This window comes from Tenrec ecaudatus, chromosome 16, assembly GCF_050624435.1.
Source record: "Tenrec ecaudatus isolate mTenEca1 chromosome 16, mTenEca1.hap1, whole genome shotgun sequence".
In the NCBI taxonomy this organism is placed as follows: domain Eukaryota; kingdom Metazoa; phylum Chordata; class Mammalia; order Afrosoricida; family Tenrecidae; genus Tenrec; species Tenrec ecaudatus.
In genome coordinates, this window is record NC_134545.1 from 52,360,332 (window position 1) to 52,378,352 (window position 18,021).

The 18,021-nt window shown below is 43.3% G+C and overlaps 1 protein-coding gene across 2 annotated transcripts in view; it reads right to left on the reverse strand.

The window, feature by feature from the left end:
* SUPV3L1 (Suv3 like RNA helicase) overlaps positions 1–18,021 on the reverse strand; it is a 34,157-nt gene that overhangs the window by 12,230 nt on the left and 3,906 nt on the right. For both annotated transcript variants that reach the window (XM_075534011.1, XM_075534010.1), the window contains exons 2-8: positions 11,794–11,871; positions 10,957–11,064; positions 9,897–10,011; positions 8,735–8,903; positions 6,312–6,423; positions 2,208–2,285; positions 813–904 (exon numbers count right to left, since the gene is read on the reverse strand). In XM_075534011.1, coding sequence (XP_075390126.1) covers positions 813–904; positions 2,208–2,285; positions 6,312–6,423; positions 8,735–8,903; positions 9,897–10,011; positions 10,957–11,020 — 630 coding nt within the window. In that variant the 5' untranslated portion in view covers positions 11,021–11,064; positions 11,794–11,871. The remainder of the gene's footprint in view (positions 1–812; positions 905–2,207; positions 2,286–6,311; positions 6,424–8,734; positions 8,904–9,896; positions 10,012–10,956; positions 11,065–11,793; positions 11,872–18,021) is intronic.

Below are 18,021 nucleotides of genomic sequence, written 5' to 3' on the forward strand. Positions count from 1 at the left end.
AACGTCACAAATATTTGAATTACATGGTAGCTTAGTGATGACTTCAGGTGCGGTTTAAGTGTGGCCTCTATGTGGTGACAGTGTGAACAGGCAGGCCTAAGAGGAAGATGACAGTCCAGGCTTCACCCACCCCAGCCTTCCCTTCCTTCACTTAAAGCTCAGCACAAAATAAAGCGACAGGCCAATTCTAAACATTTCTTCATCTTATGAAAGAATCCTGTGAGAGGAAAGACAAGATTAAAAGGAAATAACTATTTCCTCCTCTAGGGGTTTTTAAAAGGAACACAAATGGTCCCCAGCAAACATATGCATATTAAAGACCCCGATATCTTACATCAACTTTGAAATCTGACAAAACTTTGAAAGCTGCAAACTTTAACCTCCCATTTGTTTTATGTGCAAAACCCAAAAAAGTTTTTCTGAAGATGAAGAATCTCTTATCCTCTTGGAAGACCGAGGGCGTGATGGCCACTCCATCAGAATTTGAGGACACAAGACCCCGCCCCCTAAATAGGCAAGGTCTACTCAGCCCTAGTTGGCAGTGAGGCAGGCAGTTCAAACCCACCATGAGAAAACAGAGAACAAATGAGGTTCTCTATTCTCATAAAGATGTATAGTTTAGGAAGCCCTCTGGAGCAGTTCTACCCTGTCTATGCCATTGCTGAGTCAGCCTCAACTCAATGGGAGTGGTCTGGTTAAGACCTCAACCACAAGGAAATGACGCTTTGTTTTTGTTTAGCTTTTACCATCTGCAGAGCCTTCAAAGGCTGGGCCGTCTGAGCTACTTGAGAACAAAGCATGTAATCTAGTACCTCCACTTCCTCTCCGGTTGTGTACATGAGCTCAGTCACCAGGTCAATAGCAGCAGATTCCCCACACAAATGGAGTTCTTCAGCACAGAGTCCTAATAAATTCAAAATCAGTTCGAATTAGTTGGAATTTTAGAAACATCAAAATTAAATATACAACACTTAACAAAGCAGAAACACTTTACATTTGATTACCAATTGCCATAACCACTTTATCGAGTGTTTTCACAAATACTATTTCTCTGGCTCGAACTTCAGAACAATTATCTGTATTTTTATAGATCTCAGGGATTTAAAAATATCTGGGGCAGGGTATCGAGTCCACACTAAGGTGAAGACACGCAGGATCAGAACCAGGATTGCAACGCTTGGTACCGAGCACTGAACCTACAACTTATGGTTTCAAATTGGGCCCCATGGAGTCACTGAGGCCTCTCAGGGGTGTGGGGATGGAGGGTGGAAGAAACTCCAAGCTCCTTACCCCTGGGCAGATCCAGTTTCACCTATTTTATTAACAGGCTTCAATGTATACTCTGAAGAAATCGTGTAGATATTTTCTTTCACATTGAAAACACCTGCCCTACAATGAGCTGATCAAAGATTCACTCCAGCATCAAGCAGGAAAAACGCTCATTCTGTCCGTGGATCTCATGAACACCACCTCCAGCCTAGCCTAAAGAAATAATACAAGGAATAAATAAATAAAAACCAAAATGCTATGGCCACAAAGATGTTTCTTGCAGCATGATTAATGGGGGTAATGTTCATCAGTATGTTAACAAATGATGGTACTGCTCTTCAATGGAAAAGAATCCAATCACATTTTAAAATGACTACAAAAATGTCTGTGAAACAACAGAACTGAAAGAAAAGAAAGCAAACCAGGTACAAAAGGGTTGTGTTCACAAACCACCTTCAGCACAACAAAAAAAACTGGCTTGACGCAGGGTAAATGTTACCAGTGATTGTGTACATGCATTAAGATTTGGAAACTCCCACTTCAATATAAGGTTATGATAAGTGTAATAGAAACATGAATTTCCTATTACTAAAATCATAGTTAGGGAGCCCTGCTGGTGTAGTGACTATGAGTTGAGATGCTAACTAACGGCAAGGTTAAAAGTTCGAAAGCACAAGGGGAAAGATGAAGCTTCTTATTTCCATAAAGAATTGCAGCCTTGGTCACCCACAGGCAGTTCCACCCTGTCGGACAGTTGCTGCGCATCAGAATGGCAGTGAGTTTTTTAAAAAAGTATTTAGAGAACACAACTCACATATTGGTAGTCAAGGTTTGGGGGTTTGATTTGTATAACAAAGAGATCTAGCCAACCTTATTGGCCAGGTCACACAGAAAAACATCTCTCTGAACGCCCAGAGGTCTGTGTTGAGAACACTAACCTAGAAGTGCTCTGGTCCAGGCCCATCCTCTCGCTGGGTCTTTAATCATTTGAATTTCATCAATCACAGCCACTTCATCTTCAAATGAAAAAGTTAACGTGAGCAATATAATCTACTTACACAATATTATAAACACATTAAACTCACCCTCTCCTCACCACCAACCACCAAGCATCATCAGAGTAGCAGAAGCTAATACCAGGAGCTTCTTCAAGGCTGATTCTAAGGTCTTTACAATGTAACCCAGGCGATCCTCACAACCAACTAATGCTCTCTGTCTCCACTCTACACAAGAGAACCCTGAAGTCCACAGAAATCACTTGCCCGAAGTTACAGTTACCTGTAGAAGTGAAATTCCCCGGTGCTCCAACATGTGAATGCAACATACCAGCATGAAGCAGAGAACCAGTAGACAGATCTGAGGGGCCGACCCAACCTCTCCCCCTAGAAGAATTTACTTCAGAGGACAGCACTGAAGCTACAGCTCAGGGAGAGGGGCATGTCTGATCAGAGCACACAGAAGCCAATGAAGGGAGAAGATGAGAGAGTGGAGCAGATCCTGGCCCACCAAGCCTTGAAGACAATATCCCTGTTCAGAGTAGCCAATGCACAGAGAGGACCACATGGCCGGCCCCACTATGAGACACGACATCCCTCACTGACCCATAGCCCTACAGGGGTCAACACTGGAGACAGTGTGGGAACTGCGCCCAATCTGACCCCACCACACAGAGAAAAATACTAAGGGCATGCATCAGAACCACAAAGGGGGCAGAGCAAGGAAGTCCCGAGGGAGTACCAAAAACAGACTTGGGACCCGGGGCATGCATTCCATCAGACTCAACTGGAAAACATTCCTAAAACTCCACAAACAGACCTTGAACTATTTACAGGCTTCTTTTTTGGTGTCATTGTTTTTTTGTTGTTGTCTTGTTTTGTGCATATTATTATCTCTGCAGGTCTACCTACATAAAATAGGAGGGATAAACAATCTGGAGGAGAAAACAACAGGACCGACTTTGCGGGAGGACATGGGAGAGGGGGAGGTAGGGGAAAGGAAGTGGTGTTAAACCCAGGGAAAGGGAACAAGTGATCCAAAACCAGTGGCAAGGAGGGTGTAAAAGGTCTGCAAGGGACTGATCAAGGGCAGGGGTCCTCAAACTACAGCCCGCCGGCCACACGCGGCAATATGCACATATGTACACATCATTAACACAAGGAAGGGAAACGTATGGAAAATACACACCATTAGGGTTAGTACTAAGGAGTCTTGGTAGCACAATGGTTCAATGGTTGGCTGCTAACCAAGCAGCAGTTCAAGCCCACCTGGGAGGAAAAGAATTCGCAATCTGCTCCCAAAATGATGGGGTAGTTCTACTGGAGGGGCAGTATGAGTCATAAGCACATCGCAGCGCCAGAGGGTCCCGGCTCATTCGCTCTGCATGAGTGAGACTAGGATTGTGGCTGCTTCTTCTCATCTCCTTGCTTCCTTATAGTCCTATGCTTTCTATGAGTTCACGTCTATTTAAAACGTTTTTAAAACTCAGCAGAAGTGCACCGATGCACGCTGCATAGAGTGCATGGGAAAGGGGAATGAAAAGATAGAGGAAGTTTTCTGAACTTTTGGAAGTGCCCTCCTATCCACTAGCAAACAAGGTAACCACTTGCTGTTGCCCAGGGCGTGTCCGGGAGAGCATGTGAAAGGTGAGGCAGCCCTAGGAGTTGCTAGGCTGCAACCTAGAAAGGAGCCAGTCTTTCTCCTGAAGAGCTGCTGGGGGAACTCCAACCGTCAGCCTCTACATTGATCAGCGAGCGCTTCATTCACATACCACCAGAGTGCCTTCTTGTAAACTTTTGTTGTGAGTTGGAAGGAAGTTTACAGAGCAAATCAATAGTCTCACATTCAACAATTCCTGTATGTTGTGTTTCATTTCACGCACGCAATCCCCACAACATACCATCACTCCTCTCACTTCCTGTTTCCGGTTCCCAGTCCTCCTTTCCTAAGAACTTTGTCCTTTCCTAAGGAACTTCTGAACTTTCTCCTTGATCTCAAATGGCTGATGATTCTAAGGTGTGTGTTCGTCACTGTTATTCTTTCCCTTGTGGACCTGTCTACTCTTAGGCTGAAAACTGAGCCACTGAAATGAGTTCAGTTCCAGATCTCAAGGGCAGCCAAGACCCACAGGCTCAGGAGTACCACCAATCTCTCACTAGCCAGTAAGCCTGGTCTCTCACGATTTTGAAAGTTTTGTTCCACATATTTGTCCCACTCTATCCAGGAACATCAAGGCTTTAGCAGGAGCATGAATGACTGTAGTCTAAAGATGAATAGTACATAACAGTTGAAATTAACACACTTGATCAATACACAGCAATAAAATTAAAGCTAAAATCATTGTGTAGAGTTGAAAAAGCAAGCTGCAGGCCATACCGTTAACCTGAAAGTCAGGTTAATATTTTAAAACACAGTATGTAATCTCGGAAGGTAATATAGTTCAGTGATGTAAAGGGGATGTCAAAAAGTTAATGGAAAATTGGGTTAAAAATATAAACTTTATTTCTCAACGTATGGTCCATCAAGTTCAAGGCACTTTTCAGACTGTCCCTAAAGAACTGAGAGCCCGGGGCATCAGTGAAGTCATTTTTGACACTATTAACTGATAGAGTAGGTAGTCCCTACAATTTTTTTTAAGATTAAGAAACAACAAAAAAATGCAAAGGAGCCACATCAGACCTGTAAGGTGGATGCTTAATGATTTCCTACTGAAAGCCTCACAAAGTTGACCTTGTTTGGTGAGATGAAGGAGCAGGAGCACTGTGGTAGAGGACTTGTTAGTGAAGCTTTCCTGGGTGTTTTTCTGTTAAAGATTAGGCTAATGTTCTCCAAACCCTCTCAGAGTAAATAGGTGCTATCATTCACTGGCCCTGCAGAAAGTCAACACACACGCTGACTTCCAAAACCAAACTGGCATCGAGGCCATTCTGGAACCACAATCACCCTACAGGTCAGCACAAGAGCTGCCTCTGTGGGTTTCTGAAACTGTACATCTTTACAAGGAGTAGAAAGCTTTACTGGTCTCCTGTGGAGTGGTTGGGGATTTGAACTGGTGACCCTGCAGTTAGCTGCCCAACATGTAATCCACTATGTCATCAGGGCTCCTGCCAAAATGCCCTGAACACCCCAAAAAGCTATTGCCGTGACCGCTGCTCTTGAGCTGCCCACCTTGGCTCTGACAGGCCCATTTCCCCCTCTTCATGGCCACTGCTTTGATTATCGTCCTCAGGATTCTACAGGTAAGGTTTTGTTTCATCTCTTGTTAAAGTTCTTGGCAGAAATGTTTCAGGATCTTGACCCCACTTGTTTCAAGTGTCCATCGAAAGCTTTGCTCTTGTTTTGGCACGCACTGAGCAGAAACTGCTCACCTGTAACTTTTCGGTAAGAATCGTGTAGGTAGAAACACCTGAGATGCCTGTGGTGCTAGCTGGGGTTACTGTCAGTAACCACGGATGCTCTTTGATTAAGGCCTGAACAAAACTGTCTCCCAGCAGACTGATCTGGATCGTCTGTTGCTATTCACCTTCAAAATGACCATGTCCTTCCCAGCACATCTGTCAACTGCTGATCTTTGGGGCACTGTCCTCAGAAAAGTTTCATAAAGCAACAATGATTTCACCGTTCTTCCCTGTGAGCTTCACCAGGAACGTAATTGTTCTTGCTTCAATTCAGGTTGCTCTGACAGGGACTCTTCAAACTGATTCCTTATCCTCCTCAGTGCCTCAGATTAGATCTGTTCAGGCATGTTTCAACTGTATATTTATTTATTTTTAATTCACGCATAGTTTTTTCATAATACACATTTCCCATGAACTTTTGGAAGATGCTCATTATTTGTTAAAAACATAATTCAAAGCAAATGTTTTGAGAAGGATGAGGGCAATGAACGTACAAATGTGCTCTACACAATTAATGTATGGATGGATTGTGATAAGAGGTGTATGAGCCCCTAATAGAACGATTTAAAAAACCGTACTTCATAGAGGTATATTTTAAGATAAATATACAAACATTAACCCACAGCTTTTAAAATGGCATATACGTACAAGGAGTTATAACACTGCACATCTCAACAGTACAAGCAACATGGGCAGCTTGTTTCCCATCTGGCTTTACGGTCACCCGCTCTTCACCTGTTACCAAGTCACAGGGCACACCCTACAATGACAAAAAGAACCTCTGAATTTTTTACCATGGGGGGAAAATGGCAAAAATAAACCTGAATGTTAAGAGGACTCCCTGCATTATCACACTTACTTAACATATGAAATAAAATATTTCTTAGGCCTTGCTAATTTTTTTAAATAAAGGAACAAAACAAGGGCCGTCTCTTGCAAAATGAAGCAAATTTAGAAAGAAGTCAAGTGAAACAAATTCTCAGAAAACAACAATTAACCACGAGAAATGTAGCGGTTTCACTTTTTACCTTTGCACATTTCTATAATCTTTAGAATTTAAACAAATGTGTAATTTCTATAACCAAAAGGAACATTATAAATTAAAAACGTGAACTGGGACAATTGATCACCATAATGGTCTAAATCTAGTTCTGAGCAAACAGCAAACATATCTAAACCGAGGGAAATTACAGCACACCTGATCTATTGTCTCCTAAAAATGTCAAGGTTAGAGAAGACAATGGAGCACTGAACAACTGCCTCCCAATTTTAATAAAAACTAGACATAACAACCAAGAGCAAGGTAAGACCCTCGTAGATATACTACACCAGGAAGGAAAAAATTAGATATTTTGGAATAATTGGAAAAACCAGAAATATAGACTATTAATTAAACAATAGTATTCCTTCAGTATTCAAATTTGTTTTTAAAAAATATCCTGTGGCTGTGTAAGCCTTTGTTCTTAAGGAATATATTCTTAAGTATTTGTGGGAATGTAGGCATTAAGAATATACTCATTCCAAGTAGTTTTGGGCATTCTTTAAAAAAAAATTTTTTTAAAAAGAATATACTCATTCCAAGGGTGTGAGGGACGATGCTGGGAGAGTGGAGGGTGAGTGGGTTGGAAAGGGGGAACTGATTACAAGGATCCACATGTGACCTCTTCCCTGGGAGAGGGACGGCAGAGAAGGGGGGAAGGGAGACTCCGGATAGGGCAAGATATGACAAAATAACGATGTATAAATTGCCAGGGGCACATGAGAGAGTGGGGAGCGGGGAGGGAGGGAAAAAAAAAGAGGACCTGATGCAAGGGGCTTAAGTGGAGAGCAAAAGCCTTGAGAATGATTGGGGCAGGGAATGTATGGATGTGCTTTATACAATTGATGTATGTATATGTATGGATGGTGATAAGAGTTGTATGAGTCCCTAATAAAATGTAAAAAAAGAAAAGAGAAAAAAATGATTAGGGCAAAGACTATACAGATGTGCTTTATACAATTGATATATGTATATGTATGAACTGTGATAAGAATTGTATGAGCCCCAATAAATTGTTAAAAATATATATATATACTCATTAAAAAAAAGAATATGCTCATGTTGTTTTTAAAAAAGAGTACCCACCGTAATTCACATTATAATGCTAAAATAGAATAATGTTTCAAAATGTGGTCCATTTAGTGAAATGTTGCTACAGATAACCATCCCTGTTTTCCTGTTCAGCTGATAGGTGGCTTCAGTCTTTATCCTCACGAGAAGTGGTTAACTCTGAAGAGGCAGAGAAAGGGGATCCAAAGGAGCTTCACCTCTAGCAACAGCAGTTTCTCTCTCACGAAGGTAAGAGCTGTCAACATGGCAAAATGCGGGGTTGATGGAGTGGGGCAGTAGGGCAAAGCTATTCGCTACACTTATTACCATATGTGACATACTCCATCATTTCATATCTCACCTCTACTAGGTATATTTTCCCCACATTTGATCTTCTCTGAACTCAGAATCAACTTACAAATGAAGCATGTCAGAATGCAGTTGGCAGTTTTTTTTCTGACTGCCATCAAGTCGGTCTTGACTCACAGTGACCCTTCAGCATAGGGTAGAACTGCCCCTGTGGGTTTCTGAGACAGTCAAGTCTTTCTGGGAGTAAAAATGTCTCATCTTTCTCCTGTTGAGTGGCTGGTGGCTTTGAACTGCCAACCTTGTGGTTCACAGCCCAACACATAACCCACTACACCACTGGGGCTCCTTTTCCCTCTGAGCTGCACATACAATAATGGTGTTTTCTATAATTATCCAGGAAAAAGATGAAGCTACCTGTGCCAGGAAAACTCTTTACAGGGTTTTTTATATGGCAGAGACTACTGATTTCTTGATGATCAGCCCACAGGGTCACTATGCGTCACAAGTGACTGGCTGGGAGTATTTGAGTTTTTGTTCTTGTTAGGTTTGATGAAATACAGCAATTTTTTGCTTATAGTAAATTACTAAATATGTCTTTCCCCTCACTTCCACCTTCATGCCACCCCCATTAAACATTAGAAGAAAAAAGATTGGCTGTTGGTAATATACTGACAGCAGAATTACTCTTTTCGAAGATTTCATGTGCCAACAATTTTAAAGGGCCACAGTACACTCCGGATGCTGCTGACAAGTATTTCTGGATTGCATGGTAAGTCTTGCCACTGTTTGTGGGGCCAGAATGGAAGATTATTTTCCGCCGTCTGGCTCTGGCTTCTGGGTACCTACAAGCAGAAAAACAGCTCAAGTCCACTAGCCAGAAGGCCATGCTGGCAGAGAGGTCCACTGAAAAAGACAGCTCTCACATGCACAAGATTGCTCCTTTGAAAAACTAAATTCAAAATAACAGGTTTCACACATTCATATTAAAATAACTGACTTCCCACTCCCCCCACCCCACCCCACAAAAAATGCAGCTAAATGTTCTCTAGACAGAAAACTCAAATGCCTACTAACTTCTTGGATTTACGTCCCACTTAAAAAAACAAACAAACACCTTGATCTCAGAAGTTCTAAATTAAGTTTAAAATATATTCACATATTTCTATAGTTCTAAGCAACCCCCACCCCCGGCTTCTGAATTTCAGAGTAAATGACTAAGGCTTCTGTCTCTGGTGCTGGACAAACTGGAGGAAATACGTAAGGCAATGATTCAGGGTTGGACAACCAGCAGCACAAGACGACAATCCCTGAGAAAAGAAGACGTGTGATGAGGTCTACTTCCAAGGAGAGTACCAGTCTCCCTGAGCTGAGGAATCAAAGGTCAAGCTCAGCTACAGAACCAGCCAGAATTTGAAGGGCAGAGGGAGGGCGGGCCTGCAGTCTGTGTGGGAGGTGTCTGTGCTGCGAGGGCCGGGCTACCGTGTGGAAGGTGAGCCTTGGAGAGGGCTAGCACAGAGTGCTGGGTAAGGAACTGGCACGGGAACTTCTCAAAGTGCTAAGAGATATGGAGTTCCAGCAGCTGAGAGAGCAGACAGGCCACACCTTAGCAGTACGGACAACAGTCTAACTGAAGGGCTACTTTCTGAAGGTCTACCCGAATAAAGCCCCTAATCCAGCCTGGTCAGAAACCAGCAGAGCCAGGCACAATCAACTGCTTACTTTTTCTAAGAAAAACAACATAATCCATCTAATAAATCTATCATCCTGCATGTAGTAAAAAATTCAATGGTCACCCATCTCCCAAGTATCTCCAACCCACAAATAAAAACACTAACCAGTTTGGTGGTATTCTTAAGTCACTGATTTTCCGCAGATCATCCTTACAGTCCAACACAGGAAATATCTGTTTTGCATGTCTCAAGAAAAATGGAAACAAATCATCCACATGCGCTGGAAAATAAAACACCATCATATCAGCCTGGGCACTCCACACGTTATCGTAGGTGAAGTTAGGGAAGCCGTTTTCGTGGGCTTTGTATTCAAGTCCTACCTTGGTGCCAGGCACAAGGTAAACGTCTACTATCAAAATATTTCTAAAACACAGCCAAAGCTAATCTGCTTATGAGGCCAGGATAATAATGTTTTGGGGTTGTTGTTTTTTTCTTGTCATGATATGAGGGAGACAGAAACCAGATGCAAAAACAGAACCTGCCACGCACTCATCCTTTCCATGTGAGAGCTCACTTTAACTTTACTGAGCTCCGTACTGACCACAGCGGAGGGCAGATGATCAAGGCCACAGGCTTTCCCACACCTAATGCATGGGGGTGATGTAATAACTAGCTCTGAGAGCCCTGGAAACACACTGGGCTGACAGCCACAGGTCAGCAGTTCGAAACCATCGGTTGCTCTGGCGGAAGAAAGACAAGACATTCGATAGTTTAGGAAATCCACAGGGGCTGTTCTACTCTGTCCTATACAATTGCCTTGAGCCAGAATCAACTCTGCGGGCAGTGAGTTTTTTTGAGTTTCAGAGATCCACTACAAAACATGAAAGGGCCCAGGTCTATCAAGCTTTGAATTATGTATAGAGCATGTTACCTGGACCTAATCTAGAACAAGGCCCTTCCATAGAAGTAAATGGGAAGGAGACCTGGGAGATGTAGTGGTTAAGCGCTGGTCAGGTATTGAACTGAACAATCGGATGGTTGATCCCATCACTCTGTGGAGCTAAAGCTTGGGAAACACTATCGGACAGCTCCCTGTCCTCTGGGTCATTCTGAGTCAGAATCACCTTGCTAGCAGCAGGTGCAGTTTATGGTTTGGGAAGCAAACAGGAATCAAAGGATGCAATAGCATGTTCACCGAGATGTAATCAAATCTCTACACACTTACCTGCACTGAAACAAATATCGTTCAAAACAATGTGAATGTCCACATCCAGGGAATGAGACTGCATAATATAATTTCGAAAGCTGATGAAAGCCTGATGGAAGAGACGAGCTGGGGAAACACAAAATCAAAACAGGCAGAGCTTAGTTTTCATTACAAGAAGAAACGAGTGTGCATACACACTAATCCAACCATCAAGCGACACTGTAAAATGATTTTTGAAAGAAACTTGAAAGCATATTCATTTAGGTTGACATGTCTTCTGTACTTAGAAAGAGGAGAGATAACAGGCAGATCTCTTTAAATATCTTTTTAAAGATGCGTTTAGCTTTAAGGGATGGCATTTTATCACAAATGTACCTTAACATACGTCCTCATAGTATTTCCACAGATCGGAAAATAGTCAAGGGCACTAAAACCCCATTTTCTAACAGAGAATTGTTACCAGGCAAATGTAGTCTCCATGCCTTCAAGTTCACCCATACTGGGAATGGATGGGGCGCTGGAATACTTCACCACTGTTCAGACGGCACAGCATTTTCCCCTCCAACAAAAATCAGTAAGGTAGACCAACCATTTCCACTTTCATTTGCCACCTGCCCATCTATGCAGATTCTGACGGTGAGGGAGCACCCTCCCCATCCCGACCTCACCCACCCCTCACCATGATCACCCAGCTAAGGTCAGTCTTGCCAGGGCCCTTCCAAGGAAGGCAGAAGCCAAGGTCATAGGCGTATCTCCAGACCACAACTACGTGCTTCTTTCCAGGCCCCACAGGGTCCCACCCAAGAATGACAGAGATGGACTCAAAGAGTTAAGCAAAGATTTCTAAAACTTTACCATCGAGCCCATAATCAGCAGCCAGCTTCTGGATTTCTTTCCTCTTGTAAAACTTGTCTAGAATCTTTTTTACTTCATCTGGAAGAAAGATAACAAACTTTAACATCCATTTCTTGTCTCAGATTTCAGGGGCATCTATAGAACTTTCTGACAATTAAAACAAGGGGAAAGGGTTGCCTCTCATTGTGAGCGCTTGGTCACAGGAAATGCCCCCAAAGCCAGAGACCCCTATAGCGTTCATGCTTACGGCAATAACCTATGAAGTGTTGCAAACTTGAAGGTTCTGGTTGATGACAAGTTCTTTATGGACGACAGGAGGACCACCTAGATCATCAAATGCAATGTCCCTGTAGTGTCGCCGAGGAATCGGAGAGCGAAGCCCCAAACCTCGTCCACGTTCAGAAGTGCTGTGGTTAATTTACTTACAACCATTCTGTGTATCAACTAGCAGCTACAATGCATCCAGAAAGACTACCAATGCAGCAAGGACCAGATCACCGTAGTTCCTACAAACACTTCAAAGCTGGTGATGACGGTGGTCAGCTGAAGATGTCAGGGAAACGGGCTACCCTTATTTTGTTCTAGAGGACACAGGGATGTCAGTGGGAAGTGTGGACCGCGGACTGGAGTGGCATCTACAGAACTTCCTAAACAATTACAACCGTGAAAACGTGCTGCCCAAGTGGTAAGGTCCTGACTCACAGGGGCACTCAAAAAGGGGCCAGATGGCTAGTGCGGGGTGACGTCAGAGAGCCGCCTGTGCTACAGGGGAGTGTGAGTAAGACGCCTGCTGAGGTAGCATGCCTCCACGAATCAGTAAGTCCCCAGTGAAAGGAGTTTACACGAACTGGTCTGAAATCTAATTAATGCTGCACATGTCAAAATCACATTCCGTGGTAGTGGACGTGTGACTAACCCACTCCCACTTACATTTCTGAGGAAGTGGGTCAAAACGGAGGACATAGTCTTTGTCCATAAACTACAGAAAGCCCAGTGGCCTGCATTTTCACCTCCCACCAAAACAACGACCATGCTCTCAGTTTCAGACAGCGCCATGCACAAAGCTCACTGAAGACAAGAAGCCGGAACAAAGCCCCCCACTAACAAAACTTTGTTTTGTACAATGAAGTAATTTCAAAATCATTGATAGCCACCACTTGTCTGTCTGTAGTATTGTGCTGGCTCGTGTGTGGCTGTGGTGCTGGAAGCTAAGTCGCCAGTATTTCAAATGCCGGCACGGTCACCCAGAGCGGACAGGTTTCAGCAGAGTTTCTAAGACGAGACTACAAAGAAGGAATGGGCTGTGCACTTCCAAAGAAGTAGCTACTGAAAATCTTATGAACAGCATCAAAACATTTTCGGATACCCAAAGTCTAAGAAACAGAAGCAGAACACGGTCTGTGACCGTCCCAGAAAGTGAACCCCAGAGCTCAGAAGGCACTCAAAATATGGCTGAGGCACAGCTGCCTTCTCAAAGCGCAGCTCATACGACTTGAAAGGATGAGAGTCGGTGGAGTAAGGCCTTCAGGATCTTCATTTGCTGGTAGGGCACCACTCAAAAGGAGAAGAAACAGCTTCCAAATCTACTGAGAACTGGAACGTGGAATGTACAAAGTATGAATCTAGGAAAATGGAGAGTGGAAAGTGAGATGGAAACATAAAGTGAGCTGAAATAGACTGGTATGGTCCGTTTTGCATCAGAAAATCATATGGTTTACTATTCTGGGAAGGAAACATTCCTTGTCAAAAACGGTATTTGAAGATCTTGAAGCACAATGCTGTCTGTGATAAGATTACATCTATCTACCTTCAAGGAAATTCAGTCAATATAGCTTTGATTCAAATGTATGCACCAACCACACAACTGGGGATGAAGTTACTGAATTCTACCAACTTATTTAGTCTGGAATTGATCAAACGTGCATGGATAATTATTGGTACTGGAAAGCAAAACTTAAAAGCAAAGAAAGAGAACAGTGTTTGAAAATATGAGAGGAATGATGAAGAGCATGATACGATTTGCAAAACCAACTTCTTCAGAGCAGACAGCTTTTTTCCTTAAGATCATTTTTTGGGGACTCTTACAACAATCCATATATCAATTGTGTCAAGCATATTTGTACATATGTTGCTATCATTATTTTCTAAAAATTTACTTTCTATTTGAGCCCTTGGTACCAGCTCCTCTTTTTTCCCACCCTCTTCCCTCACCCCCCCATGACCCCTTAATAAATTATAAAGTATTAGTATTTTCATATCTTACACCAACTGCTGTCTCCCTTCCCCCAGTTTCTTCCCTCCCACCTTCCTCCTACCCTCCTGGTATCACTACTCCCATTTCTGTACCTTAGGGGTTTATCTGACCTGGATTCCAAGTGTGGTGAGCTCTCTTATCTGTACCTGTATACATGCTCTGACCTAGACCATAGTGAAAGGCAGGATTGGGGCTGTAATTGTGGGGGGGGTGAGGAGGCCTCAAGGAACCAGAAGAATATTGTTTCATCCGTCCTATACTGCATCCTGGTTGACTCATCCCTTCCGTGAGAGGATGTCCTATTTTCTACAGATGGATTTGGGGTCTCTGCTCAGACACCCCCATCCTACCCCTCGTTCTCAATAATATGTTTGTTTGCTTCCTTGTTTGTTTGGGGTCTTCTGTTGCCTGTTACCTGATCCCATTGACACCTCATGATCGCAAAGGCTGGCGTGCTTCTACCATGTTGTTGCTTCTCTGCTAGATGGCTAATTGTTTTATTTTAAGCCTTTAAGGCCCCAAAATGCTGTATCTTTTGATAGCCGAGCATCATCATCTTTCTTCACCACATTTGCTGGTGCACCCATTTTGTCCTTGGTGGAGGGTGAGCACCACAGAATGCCCAGTTGTTAGAACAAAGTGTTCTTGCATCAAGGGAGGGGCAAATAGCTTTTTCCAACAACACAGAAGGCAACTGTACACATGAACTTCTCCAACTGGAATACACAGAAATCAAATTGACTACACGTATGGGAAGAAATGGTGGAGAAGCTCAATATTAGCTGCTAAAATGAAGCCAGGGGCTGACTGTGGAACAGACCATCAACTACTCACGCCTAAGTTGAAGAAAATTATTAAGCCAAATTCACGAGAGCCAATTTATAACCTTGAGTCTACCCCACCTGAATTTTGAGACCATCTCAGACACAGATTTGCTGCATTCAACACTAATGCCTGAAGAGCTGAAGAGCTGTGGAATAACATCAAGAACATCATTAATGAAGAACGCAAAGACAGGAAAGAAAGAAAAGATCAAAGTGGATGTCAGAACAGACTCTGAAACTTGCTCTTAGTCGCAGAGTAGCTAAGACAAATGGAAGAAATGACGTCAAAGAAAATTTCAAAGGGCAGCTTGAGAAGACAAAGTAGAGTTTTAGGATAAAATGTGCAAAGACTTAAGAGTCAGAAAACCAAAAAGAAAGAACACACTTAGCATATCTTAAACCGAAAGAACTCAAGAAAAGATTCAAGCCTCGGGTTACAATACTGAAAGAGTCTATGAGGAAGCTATTGAGCAATGCAGGCAGCATCAGAAGAAGAGGGAAAGAACACAGTCCCTGTACCAAAAAGAACTAGTCGACATTCCACTCTTGCAGGAGGTAGCATCAAAGCAACAACCGACGGAGCTGAAGGAAGAAGTCCAAGGTGCACTGAAAGCATTCGCCAAACCAAGGATCTATAAATTGATGGACTACCCGATGAGATGTTTCAACAAGCCGATGACGCACTGGATGCACTCACTCTTCCATGCCAGGAAATCTGGAAGACAGCTACCTGGCCAACAGATTGGAAGAGATCCATATTAGTACCCATTCCAAAGAAAGGTGGCTCAGTAGAATGTTCAAATTGTAGAACATTGTCATTAATACACATGCAAGTAAAATTTTGCTGAAGATCATCCAACAATGGATGGATGTACATTGACAGAGGGCTGCCAGAGGTTCAGGGCAGATTCAGAAGAGGACATGGAACAAGGGTGATCATTGCTAATGTCAGATGGATCTTGGCTGACGGCAGAGAATACCACAAAAGTGTTTACTTGTGTTTGATTGACTGTGCCAAGGCATTCTTCGGTTGTGTGGATCATAAACTATGGACAGCCTTGAGAAGAATGAGAGTTACAGAACACTTCACTGCGCTCGCCCAAACTTGTACATGAATCAAGGGGTAGTTGTGTTAACACAAGGGAATACTGCGTCAGGATTGAAGAAAGGCTTATTAACAATCTGTGATACACAGATGACACAAGCTTGCTTGCTGAAAAATGAGGAGAACCCAAAGCACTTGCTGATAAAGATCGTGGAAGGCAGCTTTCTATAAGGGTTACAACTCAACATAAAGGGCAAAATCTTCACAACTGGACCAGCAGGTAACATTATGATAAATGGGGGAGAGACTGAAGTTGTCAAGTATCTCTTGCTTGGATCCACAATCAGTGCTCATGGAAGCAGCAGTCAAGAAACAGAAGGACACATTGCATTGGGTAAATGTGCAAGACAGCTTAAAAGTGTTGAAAACTAACAGGTGCCTGATCCAAGCCAGGGTATTTTCAATAAGCACACATGCATGTGAAAGTTAGATACTGAATAAGGCAGACCAAAGAATTATGACGATGGCTAATAATATCGTTAAGTACATGGACTGCCAAAAGAACAAACAAATCTGTCTTGGAAGAAGTACAGCCAGAATGCTTCTTAAAGGCAAAGACAGCGAGACTGTATCTCACATACTTTGGACATGTTGTCAGAAGAGACCAGTCCTCCCCAAAAAAGAAGAGAGCAGTCTCTGGAGAAAGACATCCCGCTTGGGGAAGCAGAGAGCAGCAAAACAGGGAGGGACACAGCGGTGGCAACAATGGGCTCAAACATGTGGGCAATTGAGGATGGCGCAGGACGGGCACTGTCTCGTCTCGTTCTGCTGGACAGAGCGCCACTGTGGGTTGGAAGCGACTCAACAGCACCTAACAACAACATGAACAGTATTTGCAGCTGCCACCGCTGTGAATGGGTGAGTGACCCTTCAAGTCAGAAGGAGAGTACACGTTGGCAGTGGCTCCGTCACCTGGGGACTCAGCAGATCTGAATGCCTGCTGCTGCCTTCCTCCTTCGCTGAAACCACACAAAGGTGCCACCGGCCTAGTCAACTTTCTCATGAAAAAAGAGGGCCACTCACACATGTGCATTACACAATTGAGGTATGCATGGATTGTGATAAGAGTTGTATGAGCCCCAATAAAATGACTATAAATAAATACAGATTAAAGAGGAGGACCACTCTTCCATGAAAAAACAATAAACCAAACTCACTAACATCAAGTCACTACTGACTCAGAGCAGGTCTCCAAGACTGAAAAATCTTTACCAGAGAGAAGCGTCATCTTTCTCCCGCAGAGCAAGCGCAGGTTTCAAAGGGCTGACCCTGACCCTGTGCGTCAGCAGTTCACCGCTTAACCCATTACACCACCAGCGCTCCTTCCGGGCTGGTTGCAATTCACTCTGGCACTTCCAAGCATTCACGCCAGTCCCCAAAAGGCGGAAAGGCACTGTCGCAGCGGAGCCAAATGATGTGCTGCAGAAATAGAGCTAAGGACGTTTACCCCAGCCTAGACAGAAGAGAGGCTCACACAAAACCCTTCATTTGTACAGTAACTTAAAAACAGCCGATTTCTCATAGCGACCTGCTCAATAGGTAGGGGAAATTATTGGGTCCCTGGAAGAAGCCTTCCCAGTTTCCATACATCACAGGTTCTAGCCCAGGATGATATCCAAGCATCTTGGTACTCCATGTTTCAAATACCAATGGCTAGTACCAATGAGACTGCTTTACATTTGCTCATCCTTTCATACTTCTCAAAGCATCTGATGGAGATTGTCAAAGTAACTCAGTGAAGTGGCAGAGAAAATAGTAGTCTTATTCTACCAATTAGGGTATTACCAAAGGGAAAAAGGGTAACTGAATGAAATTAGACCACTTAAATGAGAAAGGCCTATCATCTACACTCACATAGTTAAATGTATTATAATCCACTACCATACAGATACACACCACTTACTGTGTTTCTAAAATGACACCCGGCAAATAACAGACAATAATAAGTATCTGCCGAATTACTGTCCGATCAGAGACAGAGCCGTGAACATGACACTCATGGCCATGTCCTCTGTGGAGCCAATATAACAGACGGCATCCCTGCA